We start from the raw sequence: 13,510 nt of genomic DNA on the forward strand, positions 1-13,510 counted from the left end.
CAGGCAGTACGAGCTTACATGCAGTGCATATTGAGTACAGCCTTGCAGCCTTGCTCCTAGTGTGAGACATGCTGCTGAGGTGGAGGCTATGCAGTAAAGAACACACTCCTTCAGAATGACCCCCAGAGAGTGTATAATAAAGTCCACAACCAGAGGTTGTGGCTTACCAGACCGATTTGTGTGCCCTCCGGATCCCACAACTCAGACCCCCAGACAGGTTGCAGAGATGCAGCAGCCAGCGCCGATCAGTGTGAGAACGCTGATAAAATGGCGCCGGAGTGAGGAGGGGGGGCGGGGCCTAGTCCAAGAGCGGGAACCGGAGGGCCAAGGGGATATACAGGGGAGGGAAACATCTCCTCAGAGAGGAGTGTCCTCCCCTCTGCTGAACGGCCGGTGGGCGGCGCCGCACTGTCCCTCTGCATGACTGACATGCAGGGGCAGTGAAACCGAAAGTAGGCCGCAGCTGAAGCCGGGGACTAAATTTTACAGTGCGGCCGGCGAGCAGGCACCCTCGGCGCGGTTCTCAGGGGAAACCCAGAGAACCGGCCGGAAATGTCACCAAAATAACTAACACACTCTCCCCAACAATAAAAAATGCAAGGGACCCCCTGACAATAACGTCTCAATACTTAGCTTGAGAGATGCAGGGCCAGGTCCCTAAGGGATGAGTGCTCCGTCCGGCAGGGTCCTGAGAGGGCTGCGGATGGAGACCGGTCTCCTGCAAAGCAGTGAGAACCGTGCTGGCTCCCACTTCAAGCCAGAGCCCGAGGGATGGTGAAGGAGCGCGGCATGTAAAGGCTCCAGCCTTGAAATCAACCTTAACAGCACCGCCGACACAGTGGGGTGAGAAGGGACATGCCGGGGGTCCAGCTTGGACCCGCTTTTCTTCCAACTCTTTAAAATCAAAAATCAAAAATCAGATGAAAATGCATGTGTGATCCTCCTGAACACAAAGCATTGAACTGGCTAGATTTGGTTATCCAGGGGGTGTATATGCTCGGAGGGAGGAGCTACACTTTTTAGTGTAGTACTTTGTGTGTCCTCCGGAGGCAGAAGCTATACACCCATGGTCTGGGTCTCCCATAAGGAACGATGAAGAAAAAAAGATATACTAAAGAAAGTTCACTAGAAATGTATCAGAAAAAGCGGGTATCAAATAAATAATAGTGTTGTATTCACTATAAAATGAGTATTTATATATAAGATCTAGCAGATAGATGTAAAAGTAATTTTAATAAATTAATGGAAATAAATAGTTTAACAAGTATATAAATAAGTAAATGCACTACATATATCAATGGGAAAACATATCATAAATAGAGGAAACCACTACACAAACCAGGACCCCAGGACTCCGACACTGCGTCAGCATGCTATTTGCTTGTGGAATTAGTGTGCTCTGCTCTCCCTTTTGTATTATAAAGACAGCAGTCATAGTGTCTCCTTTGTGATGTATGTATACCAGCTCCAGTGTCTCCTATGGAATGCAGTGTATATACTTCAGCCTTGGTATCTCCTATGTAATATACTGTATATACTCCAGTCCCAGTGTCTCCTATGGGATGTTCTGTATATACAGCAGTCTTAGTGTCTCCTATGTGATCTACTGTATATACTCCATCTCCAATGTCTCCTATGTGATGTATAAAGTGTATAAAACAGTCATGGTGTCTCTTGTGACATGTATATACAGCAGTCTCAGTGTCTCTTTTGTGATGTATACAGCAGTCTGTGTCTCTTATGTGGTGTATTCAGCAGTCTCAGTGTCTCCTATGTGATGTATATTGCAGTCTCAGTGTCTCCTATGTAATATATTTACAGCAGTCTCAGTGTCTCCTATGTGGTGTATACAGCAGTCTCAGTGTCTCCTATGGGAGATATACTGGAGTCTTAGTGTCTCATATGTGATGTACTGTATATACTCCAGCTCCAGTGTCTCTTATGTCATGTACAAAGCAGTCGTGGTGTCTCCTGTGTCATGCATATACAGCAGTCTCAGTGTCTCCTATGCTATGTATACAGCAGTTTCGGTGTCTCCTATGCTATGTATACAGCAGTTTCGGTGTCTCTTATGTGATGCATACAGCAGTCTCAGTGCCTCTTTTGTGATGTATACAGCAGTCTGTGTCTCTTATGTGATGTATTCAGCAGTCTCAGTGTCTCCTATGTGATGTATATTACAGTCTCAGTGTCTCCTATCTGATATATTTACAGCAGTCTCAGTGTCTCCTATGTGAGATATACAGCAGTCTTAGTGTCTCCTATGCTACGTATACAGCGGTTTTGGTGTCTTCTATGCTATGTATACAGCAGTTTCGGTGTCTCTTATGTGATATATACAGCAGTTTCAGTGGCTCCTTTGTGATGTATACTGCAGGCTCAGTGTCTCCACTGTGATATATACAGCAGTCTCAGTGTCTCCTATGTGAGATATACAGCAGTCTTAGTGTCTCCTATTGATGTATAGATCAGTCTCAGTGTCTCCTATTGGATGTATACAGCAGTTTGTTTCTTATGTGATGTATACTGCAGTCTCAGTGTCTCCTATGTGATATATATACAGCAGTCTCAATCTTTTATACCAAACTTGTCCTTCCTTATTAACATGTCTGATGCCACAGGATTAAAGCTGTGTTCACATGCAAAGTTCAAAATGCATCTGAAAAACGCAGAAGTCTGGTGCTACAACTGTTTCCCCTATAAAATTGCAGTGTGGTAACATGTCTTAATGTTCATATTTCAAAGATTGTAGAGTTAAAAAAGCACATAAAAAGCCTTATCAGATTAAAAAAAAAATCCCCCATGTTTTATAGGTAAAAAATGTAATTTATGGGTAAATCATTTAACCTCCCAGACATTTGTACTATCAATCACCTTGTGATGGGACTCCAGGTAGTTTTCTTTAATGACTGGGAAGTCTGTGATATCAATATTCACGCCAATATCTTCGTAACTCAGAAAGTCTTCTACAAGAAAGTTTGACAAGATATGACTCTGCAATAGTTGTATATACACCTACAGTATATCTATGCCATATTATGTAGTTATATAAACATTAATCCATTAACGGAAGAAACCTGAATTATACATTGGCTTTTTAGGTGATTTTTCACAGAATATTATGATGTTTTGAGAGCCCATTGGTCTAGTTAAAGGGAATATGTTAGTAGAATTTTGCTGCCTAAATTGAGAGCAGCATGATGTAGGGGCAGAGACCCTGATTACAGTGATGTATCACTTACTGGGCTGCTTGCTGTAATTTTGTTAAAATCATTGTTTTCTCAGCAGGAGTTTATCGCTAGCAGACTAGTCAACCTGCTGCCAGGTAGTCCAACCCCACCCCCACCACTGATTGGCAGTGTACACAGAATGCTGCCAATCGGTGGTGTGGGCTGGGTTATACAGAGCTCAGCATTCAGAGAACTTATCTACAGCAGGGAAAACAGTTCTTAATACTGCAGTAAGTAGCCCAGTAAGTGACACATTGCTGGAATCAGGGTCTCTGCCCCTACATCAGTTAAAAGACACTCAAAAGCCTGAACATATCAACAGCAAATCATTTTTTAAAAAACATGTGTTTGTCCATTTTTTAGCATTTTCTAAACTCTTTTTCAGGTAGTTTTTGGGGTAGACCCACCTAAAAAATAAGTATGCACATACTTTATTCAAAACCAAACACTAGACTCATCTTCTCACCCATCAAATAACATTATGTAGTAATTATATGTTTTTCTTGGTTGTGATTTTTTGCAAAATCTCAGCATATTGACTATAACGAGTGACAGCTCATAAAATGTACCTGCTCTGTCTTGGATGAAACCACCAAGTAGGTTTGCCACGTAATTTATTTCTTTACAAATCTGAGGAGTAAAAATATGTAGAATGTGTAACATCATTTATTATTACAAGATATAATATAAATATATACTTCTAAAACATACATATATTCAGTATATACAGTATAGACCAAACGTTTGGACACACCTTCTCATTCAAAGAGTTTTCTTTATTTTCATGACTCTGAAAATTGTAGATTCACATTGAAGGCACCAAAACTATGAATTAACACATGTGGAATGAAATACTTAACAAAAAGTGTGAAACAACTGAAAATATGTCTTCTATTCTAGGTTCTTCAAAGTAGCCACCTTTTGCTTTGATTACTGCTTTGCACACTCTTGGCATTTGTGAAGCCCCTCGGGTGTCGTGTCGGTGTCGGTGCATTACCTTCAGGGACTCCACGTTGCTGGATCTCCGTCACTGGTAGGAAATCTTCTTGTTTGATCGTGACGCCACTCTCAGTATTGCGGCCAGTGGGGACCGCCACTGCAGGTTGAGGGTCGCCTGGGGCTGATGGTGTGTGCAGTTAGTTGGAATAGCCTCCTGAGAGTGAGGCAAGCCCCAGGGCCCGATGTAGGTTTGTAGTACCACAAGTCGCAGAATGACCACACAGGCAGGAATGTCTTTCAAGGGCTTTACTCACAGTTGATGGCAGGGTGAGTAGCCCGGGCGTAGCTGGGATGAACCAGATGGGAACCAGGTATCCTTCAGGCTGACTTTATGAGGGTGACTACCGACTCGCCTTCCTTAGCCCTTGGTGGTTTGGGGTGACCCCGACTTTGAGTCCCTATGGGGGTCACCCAGGGAAGATGCTGAAGCCTCTCTCCCCTTCGTTTGCCGTTTGCTTGTTCCCCGGACCAGGCCACTCCAGCCTCTTGCCTCCTATGACCTATGGGCCCTAACTTGCGGTTACGTGGCTGCGGCTTTTGTAGTGTTGTGGTGTGGGCTTTAAGAGCCCCACACCGGCAGGTTTAGCAGAAGAAAGTTGAATCTATCCCCGCTTCGGGATCTGCCGCCCGGTTGGGCCTGGTGCTCTCTAGCAGTCTCCTTACTTCCCACTCCGTTGCACTCGCTAGCTGAAGCTGGCTTTCAGGCAGCACTCCTAGTTGACCGTTCTCCCCCGTCTGTAGCCACTGCGCGGGCGCTGTTAGACAGCAACAGCCCCACAGGTCTGCTCCTCACTGAGCCCTATGGAGTTCTGCTCTAACTGACTCACTGCTCCTCCTCTCCTGTTCTTGCCTACGCCACCTAGCAACCAGACTCTCTTACCACACCCCTTGAGAGGAGATGGAGGCTCTACCCCCTCCACTATTCCAGTGAAGGTGAAGGCTTGCCCCCTCCTGGGATCCCCAGGGGTCCTCTCATGGGTACATGTGTGAGACCTGGTCACTATGCGCCTGTGTTCCACACCCCTGTCAGCCTTCTGGATTACCTGTATTGTACTGTCCCCAGCATGGGTGCAGTACTCAGTGGTGCCTGACCAGGTCAGGGGCGCCACATTCCCCCTTAGTTATCACCAGCACGTCCTCGGGCTGCAAGACAACATTTTAAAATGCATAAAACATTAAAACATGTAAAAACATTTAAAAGCACCAGGTATCAGACATCACCACCCTCCACCCACAAGTCCGTTAACCCACCCAAAACCCTCTCAGGAGGCAGGTCACCGGTCCTGTTGGTAACCAGGTCTGGGCCATCCGTTTCCCCAGACCTTTCCTCCAATCTTCCTCTCCCGTTGGCCGCGACTTCAGCCACTTCTGGCAGGATGTAGAGGCGGCTTACATGGGCTGGTGGTTTCAGGGTATACCTGGCCTGGTGGATCCGCGCCGTCAGCCTCTTCTGGCAGGATGCAGAGGCGGCCTCCACAGTTGGTGCTGACCAGGTACCCTCTTTGTGGTGGTGAGCCAAGGCCCCATAAACAGGCGTGCTCTCTGGTCGCAGGTGAGCCAAGGCCCTTTTCTACGGACGGGCCCCCCTGGTTGCAGACGAGCCAAGCCCCTAAGCAGGCTGGCCCTGGTGGTGGTGCCACTGGTGTAACTATTTACACTGCGAGAGTTTGTGGCTATAGCAAGTTCATAGCCTTAAAGTTTATTTCTCACAATAGTTTTTGTGGGCGCATTTCTTAAACGTTGCAAACAAAACTTGTCAAAACTGGTCAAAACAGTAACTTCTTACTTTACTTTACTTTACTCCTCTTTTTCACCAGGGCGTGGGCATGTTGGGCACTGGCACCTGTGACTTTCTTGCTCTCCGTCGTGGTCCGTGGTTGTTTCATCTGTAGGATCTTTGTCTGTGGTTGTTGCATCTGTAGGGTCTTTATCTTTCCTTTCTTGGTCTTCGTCTGTTTCTTTTTCTGTATCTGTTTCTTTATCTCTGTCTTGTCTTTCTTGTCTTGCTTGTCTTTCTTGTCTTTCTTGTCTTTCTTGTCTTTCTTGTCTTTCTTGTCTTTCTTGTCTTTCTTGTCTTGGACATGGTGCTACGTCTAAGGCATAGTAGCCCCTTTCTCCTTGATGCAAGGTGAACTGTACTAAGTCCCCAATTTTCAAATTTCTGCCTGAATGTCCTCTGGGCAGGTGGGCTTGAACATCTCTCCGATTTACAAATATGCCCTCTTTTATTCCTTTTACTACAATAAAGCCGTATCCGCTTTTCAAGTTGAAGTCCTCTACTATTCCTCTGTAAAGGGGTCCTCTAGCCTGGGCTTTGGACCTTCTTAGGCACCTTTTCTCCTCCAGGTCTCTGACCGTGACTTCCCTCTGCTCTGGAGACTGTGGTGTTGGAGGATACTTTGTTCTGCTGCGCCGTGTCTTGCGGGCTGGGTTCATGCCTGCGGGCTCCCAGGTGAGGTCTTTGGGCTGATCTTCATCTGCTGACGGTGTCAGGTCTTCCTCATCCCAGCGAGAATAGGGCAGCATCTCTGGCTCTGGGTATGGGTCCACTGCTGGTGGCACTGGAGTCGGAGTCAGCCCCTCAGCTTCCTGGCCTCCCCTCCCCCTTAGTTCTTCGCTGCACTCCGGTTATGGCAGCGCTGGGGATGGGTGTTCTTCAGCTGGCCCAGGCGATGGACTCTTCGGCGCAGCTGCAGGGGTTGCCTGTATTTCCTTGGGGGTATGCGGAGGGAGCAGATACCGATCCACCATCTCTTGTGGGAACTGGGCCTCTAGGTCAGCCTTCAGCTTCCAGTATTCGGGGTCCTCTCCTATCAGGGTCTTCCTAGCAGGGACCTCTCTGGACTGGGGAGCGGTGTCTGCTCTGGCCTTGCAGGCCGGGGAAAATAGTGATGCAATCTCTTGGCGGGCCGCGCCCTGTATGGCGGCGGCCTGGTCTTGGCGGGCCGCGCCCTGTATGGCGGCGGCCTGGTCTTGGCGGGCCGCGCCCGGCATGGCGGCGGCCTGGTCTTGGCGGGCCGCGCCCTGTATGGCGGCGGCCTGGTCTTGGCGGGCCGCGCCCGGCATGGCGGCGGCCTGGATCGGCGTCGCAGCTGCGATGGGATCTGTGCAGGCTGGGCTGGGCGTCGCTGCAGGGACCGGATCTTGGTGGGCCGAGCAGGGCATCGCTGCGGCGGCCGGGGCTTGGCGGGCCGCACCTGGCGTGGCTGCGGCCTGGCTCAGCGTCGCCGCGCCGGGCGCCTCTTCAGGGACCGCGGGCGTGGCAGCAGGGGTCGGGGCATTTGCTCTGGCCGGGGCATCACTCGACTCACCCACCGGTGGCAGCATCGGGGTCTGCGTCATCGCCGTCCTGTCTGGCACTCGGCGCACGGCTCTCCTTTCATAGGCCCGAACCGCGGCAGCCATCTCCAGCAGTTCCATTCGTTCTTCCCGGATCTGCTCCACAACCCGGTTCTCCAGTCGGTCGCAGAACTGGGCCAGCTCCCGATACCACCAGGCAGAAGAGCCTGGCTCTGGGTATCCACGTCTGGACTCCATTTTCTCTAACAAGCTGCTGGCTTCTCTTCTGCTGCGCCGTCTCTGGACGCTTCCGCTCTCATAGCCGGCAAGGTCAGAACTCTCCAGGGGATCTCTGGGTAGCCACGCCTCTTCGTGGGCGGTAACTTCTTCCAGCGCGGGCTGCTGTTGTTTTTCAGCGCGCTTTTCATGGTGGCAATATGGCGGCGCTTCCAATTTTTCAAGCGGACCGCCCAGGCACATGGTCACCTGTCTAAACAGGTCTAGTCCTATCCTGTTCGTGACGCCAGATGTGAAGCCCCTCGGGTGTCGTGTCGGTGTCGGTGCATTACCTTCAGGGACTCCACGTTGCTGGATCTCCGTCACTGGTAGGAAATCTTCTTGTTTGATCGTGACGCCACTCTCAGTATTGCGGCCAGTGGGGACCGCCACTGCAGGTTGAGGGTCGCCTGGGGCTGATGGTGTGTGCAGTTAGTTGGAATAGCCTCCTGAGAGTGAGGCAAGCCCCAGGGCCCGATGTAGGTTTGTAGTACCACAAGTCGCAGAATAACCACACAGGCAGGAATGTCTTTCAAGGGCTTTACTCACAGTTGATGGCAGGGTGAGTAGCCCGGGCGTAGCTGGGATGAACCAGATGGGAACCAGGTATCCTTCAGGCTGACTTTATGAGGGTGACTACCGACTCGCCTTCCTTAGCCCTTGGTGGTTTGGGGTGACCCCGACTTTGAGTCCCTATGGGGGTCACCCAGGGAAGATGCTGAAGCCTCTCTCCCCTTCGTTTGCCGTTTGCTTGTTCCCCGGACCAGGCCACTCCAGCCTCTTGCCTCCTATGACCTATGGGCCCTAACTTGCGGTTACGTGGCTGCGGCTTTTGTAGTGTTGTGGTGTGGGCTTTAAGAGCCCCACACCGGCAGGTTTAGCAGAAGAAAGTTGAATCTATCCCCGCTTCGGGATCTGCCGCCCGGTTGGGCCTGGTGCTCTCTAGCAGTCTCCTTACTTCCCACTCCGTTGCACTCGCTAGCTGAAGCTGGCTTTCAGGCAGCACTCCTAGTTGACCGTTCTCCCCCGTCTGTAGCCACTGCGCGGGCACTGTTAGACAGCAACAGCCCCACAGGTCTGCTCCTTACTGAGCCCTATGGAGTTCTGCTCTAACTGACTCACTGCTCCTCCTCTCCTGTTCTTGCCTACGCCACCTAGCAACCAGACTCTCTTACCACACCCCTTGAGAGGAGATGGAGGCTCTACCCCCTCCACTATTCCAGTGAAGGTGAAGGCTTGCCCCCTCCTGGGATCCCCAGGGGTCCTCTCATGGGTACATGTGTGAGACCTGGTCACTATGCGCCTGTGTTCCACACCCCTGTCAGCCTTCTGGATTACCTGTATTGTACTGTCCCCAGCATGGGTGCAGTACTCAGTGGTGCCTGACCAGGTCAGGGGCGCCACACATTCTCTTAATGAGCTTCAAGAGGTAGTCACCGGAAATGGTTTTCCAACAGTCTTGAAGGAGTTCCCAGAGATGCTTAGCACTTGTTGGCCCTTTTGCCTTCACTCTGCGTCCAGCTCACCTCAAACCATCTCGATTGGGTTCAGGTCTGGTGACTGTGGAGACCAGGTCATCTGGGGTAGCACCCCATCACTCTCCTTCTTAGTCAAATAGCCCTTACACAGCCTGGAGGTGTGTTTGGGGTCATTGTCCTGTTGAAAAATAAATGATGGTCCAACTAAACGCAAACCAGATGGAATAGCACGCCGCTGCAAGATGCTGTGGTAGGCATGCTGGTTAAGTATGCCTTCAAATTTGAATAAATCCCCAACAGTGTCACCAGCAAAGCACCCCCGCACCATCACACCTCCTCCTCCATGCTTCACGGTGGGAACCAGGCATGTAGAGTCCATCCGTTCACCTTTTCTGCGTTGCACAAAGACAAGGTGGTAGAATCCAAAGATCTCAAATTTGGACTCATCAGACCAAAGCACAGATTTCCCCTGGTCTAATGTCCATTCCTTGTGTTCTTTAGCCCGAACAAGTCTCTTCTGCTTGTTGCTTGTCCTTAGCAGTGGTTTCCTAGCAGCTATTTTACCATGAAGGCTGCTGCACAAAGTCTCCTCTTAACAGTTATTCTAGAGATGTGTCTGCTGCTAGAACTCTGTGTGGCATTGACCTGGTTTCTAATCTGAGCTGCTGTTAACCTGCGATTTCTGAGGCTGGTGACTCGGATAAACGTATCCTCCGCAGCAAAGGTGACTCTTGGTCTTCCTTTCCTGGGGCGGTCCTCATATGAGCCAGTTTCTTTAGCGTTTGATAGTTTTTGCCACTGCACTTGGGGACACTTTCAAAGTTTTCCCAATTTTTTAGACTGACTGACCTTCATTTCTTAAAGTAATGCTGGCCACTCGTTTTTCTTTCCTTAGCTGCTTTTTTCTTGCCATTATACAAATTCTAACAGTGTATTCAGTAGGACTATCAGCTGTGTATCCACCAGACTTCTGCACAACACAACTGATGGTCCCAACCCCATTTATAAGTTAAGAAATCCCACTTATTAAACCTGACAGGGCACACCTGTGAAGTGAAAACCATTTCCGGTGACTACCTCTTGAAGCTCATCAAGAGAATGCCAAGAGTGTGCAAAGCAGTAATCAAAGCGAAAGGTGGCTACTTTGAAGAACCTAGAATATAAGACATATTTTCAGTTGTTTCACACTTTCATTCCACATGTGTACATTCATAGTTTTGATGCCTTCAATGTGAATCTACAATTTCAGAGTCATGAAAATAAAGAAAATTCTTTGAATGAGAAGGGGTGTCCAAACTTTCGGTCTGTACTCTATCTATATATATATATATATATATATATATATATATATATATATATATATTTATATATATATATATATACTACATTTTAAATTTAACAAAAAAGACAAATGGGCCTATGCAAAAGTTTGGGCACCCTGCTTTTAGGTGAAAGGTAATCTTTGGCAGAAAATAAAAAAAAGTAGCTGCACAAGGTTCAAACAAAATCAGACCCATATACAAAAGTGAAAAAATAAAAATACCGTAATAAGAAAAATAAATAAAAAAAAAAAAAATAAAAAAAATATATATATATATATATATATATATATATATATTGTGAGACAGGTGAGACAGGGGATATAGCTCAGCTGGGATCTTTGCTTTGGTCCAAGCGAGTGGCTATGGATTCACAGATGACAGCGGCAGACTGGCAGGTTCCAAACAGATACGGCCACTGCCGTGTTTATTGTGTACACTTATCCCTCAGTGTTACACATGCAAAACAGGAAAATAAACGTCTAAGGCCGTCTGGCCACTAACTAACAACAGAATGCTAACTACAAAATAAACCTATGTAACAAACAAAACAGTATTCTCTTACTGTGTGGGTTCCTCAGCACAGCCAGTGGAGGTATGGAGTCTCAGCCCCAGCAGCCATGAGCCGGTACCTCTCCTCAGCAGCCTCTCTGTTCTGAATGCCTCCTGATTATTTCAGCTGATCCAGTGAGGAATCAAAACCCTGGATTGAATGTGGAGAAGGGAGCAACCAGTCCCCCTGCCATTCCTACTGATTGCTCCAGGAAAAACCAAGCACAAAATTACACTGAAATAAACAGGCTTCAGTGACTAACTTATTGCTGAGCCAGACATAACTTTCCCAACTTTTCCCAGCCCATATGCATGGGCCAACCGCTCCACAATCAATACATGGAGACATATGAAATGAACCAAGGGGAAACATACCTGTTCTCTAGTACTTCTCCCCTCGGCATCTCACATACTCCCCCCCTCTGTTCGAGCCCGTGGGGTCGGACACAATGACTTAGCAAGCAGTGCGTTCTAGAAAACGCGTCTGCATTCCCATGCGCCGTGCCTGCTCTGTGCTCCACTGAAAATTTAAAAGTTTGTAACGCCAAGAACCAGCGTGTCACCCGCGCATTGCCCTCTTTTGCCTGGGACATCCATGTCAGGGGTGAATGGTCCGTCACTAGCCTAAATCGGCGTCCTAGTAAATAATAGCGCAGGGTTTCCAGGGCCCACTTCACAGCTAAGGCTTCTCGCACAACCACACTGTATTTTTGTTCTGCCTCCGTAGGTTTTCTGCTTAGATAGCCCACTGGGTGTTCCTCGCCGTTCACTTCTTGTGAAAACACCGCGCCGAGGCCAACACCAGAGGCATCTGTTTGAACAATAAACTCCCGTGTAAAGTTTGGGGTAACCAACACTAGTTGGTCACATAAAGCCTTTTTCAACCTTTGAAAGGCGTCCTCTGCTTCTGCGTTCCACTTTATTGAGACAGAGGTTGACCCCTTGGTAAGATTCGTGAGTGGGGCTGCGATGGTAGCAAAATTTTTGATGAACCACCGGTAATAACCAACGATCCCCAAAAAGGCTCTGACCTGTCTTTTGGTGACCGGTTGTGGCCAATTCTGAATGGCGTCCACTTTGTTTGCCTGAGGTTTTATAACTCCTCTACCAATGATGTATCCCATACAAATCAGAGTGAAAGGGGGGTTAATGCCGTGCATCAGCCAAAATGAAGATGTAGCATGTTGATGTTATAAACGTATTCTTTTATTCCATTGGTCTGCGCGTTTCGAGGACATACCTCTTCTTCAGGACCAGTGAATCAACATAGTATCTGATACTATGTTGATGCACTGGTCCTGAAGAAGAGGTATATCCTCGAAACGCGCAGACCGATGGAATAAAAGAATACGTTTATAACATCAACGTGCTACATCTTCATTTTGGCTGATGCGCGGCATTAACCCCCCCTTTCACTCTGATTTGTATGCACATCCACGTGGGGCTGCTGCAGACGCCATCATCCTATGCTCTATCAGTGGTTGTCACTATCACAACCATTTCAGGTGAGTGTATTTTTCCTGATCTACCTCACTGATCTGTTGGTATTACACTATCAGCGCTCCTTATTTTTCAGCTAATGATGTATCCCAGATAGCGAGCTTCTTCCAACCCCAATGTACACTTCTTGGGATTGGCAGTCAAGCCGGCAGTCCTTAGAGAGTCCAAGACAGCTTGCACCTTTGGCAAATGAGTTTCCCAGTTATCACTAAAGATAATGATATCGTCCAAATATGCGGATGCATACTGGACATGGGGCTTTAGGACAATATCCATTAGTCGTTGGAAGGTGGCTGGGGCTCCATGCAAACCAAATGGCATATCCCGGTACTGGAACAGTCCCTGTGGCGTAACAAAGGCAGTTTTCTCTTTGGCAGAGTCAGTGAGGGGAATCTGCCAATAACCTTTTGTTAAGTCAATAGTGGATATGTATCTGGCGGAACCTAGTCTCTCTATAAGTTCATCAACTCTTGGCATGGGGTAGGCATCAAATTTCGATACCTCATTCAACTTGCAAAAATCGTTACAGAACCGGATAGTCCCATCGGGCTTGGGCACCAGCACGATAGGACTAGCCCACTCACTCCGGGACTCCTCAATAACCCCGAGCGCCAGGATTTTCTCTACTTCCCGAACAATGGCTTGTCTCAGAGTCTCAGGAATTCGATACGGTTTTAACCGTACACGTGTCTGAGGGTCGGTGACAATGTCATGTTTAATTAGGTGAGTACGGCCAGGTAGTTCTGAAAAAATATCTGCATTTCTCTGTACGAACTCCTTGGTTTCTTGTATTTGGGTCTTGGATAGCGTGTCTGCAATACCCACCTCTGGTGGTACTATCTGGGGGTCACTTACCTCAGATGTTAGTGCCACTCGA

The 13,510-nt window shown here is 48.2% G+C and overlaps 1 protein-coding gene across 2 annotated transcripts in view; it reads right to left on the reverse strand.

The window, feature by feature from the left end:
• The window catches only part of CETP (cholesteryl ester transfer protein), a 52,614-nt gene that overhangs the window by 19,769 nt on the left and 19,335 nt on the right, over positions 1-13,510 (reverse strand). The window contains exons 7-8 of one of the 2 annotated variants that reach the window (XM_075326891.1): positions 3,800-3,860; positions 2,875-2,963 (exon numbers count right to left, since the gene is read on the reverse strand). In XM_075326891.1, coding sequence (XP_075183006.1) covers positions 2,875-2,963; positions 3,800-3,860 — 150 coding nt within the window. Of the gene's footprint in view, positions 1-2,874; positions 2,967-3,799; positions 3,861-13,510 lie in introns of both variants that reach the window. The other variant, XM_075326890.1, reaches the window with a different exon arrangement.

This window comes from Anomaloglossus baeobatrachus, chromosome 10, assembly GCF_048569485.1.
Source record: "Anomaloglossus baeobatrachus isolate aAnoBae1 chromosome 10, aAnoBae1.hap1, whole genome shotgun sequence".
NCBI lineage: Eukaryota > Metazoa > Chordata > Amphibia > Anura > Aromobatidae > Anomaloglossus > Anomaloglossus baeobatrachus.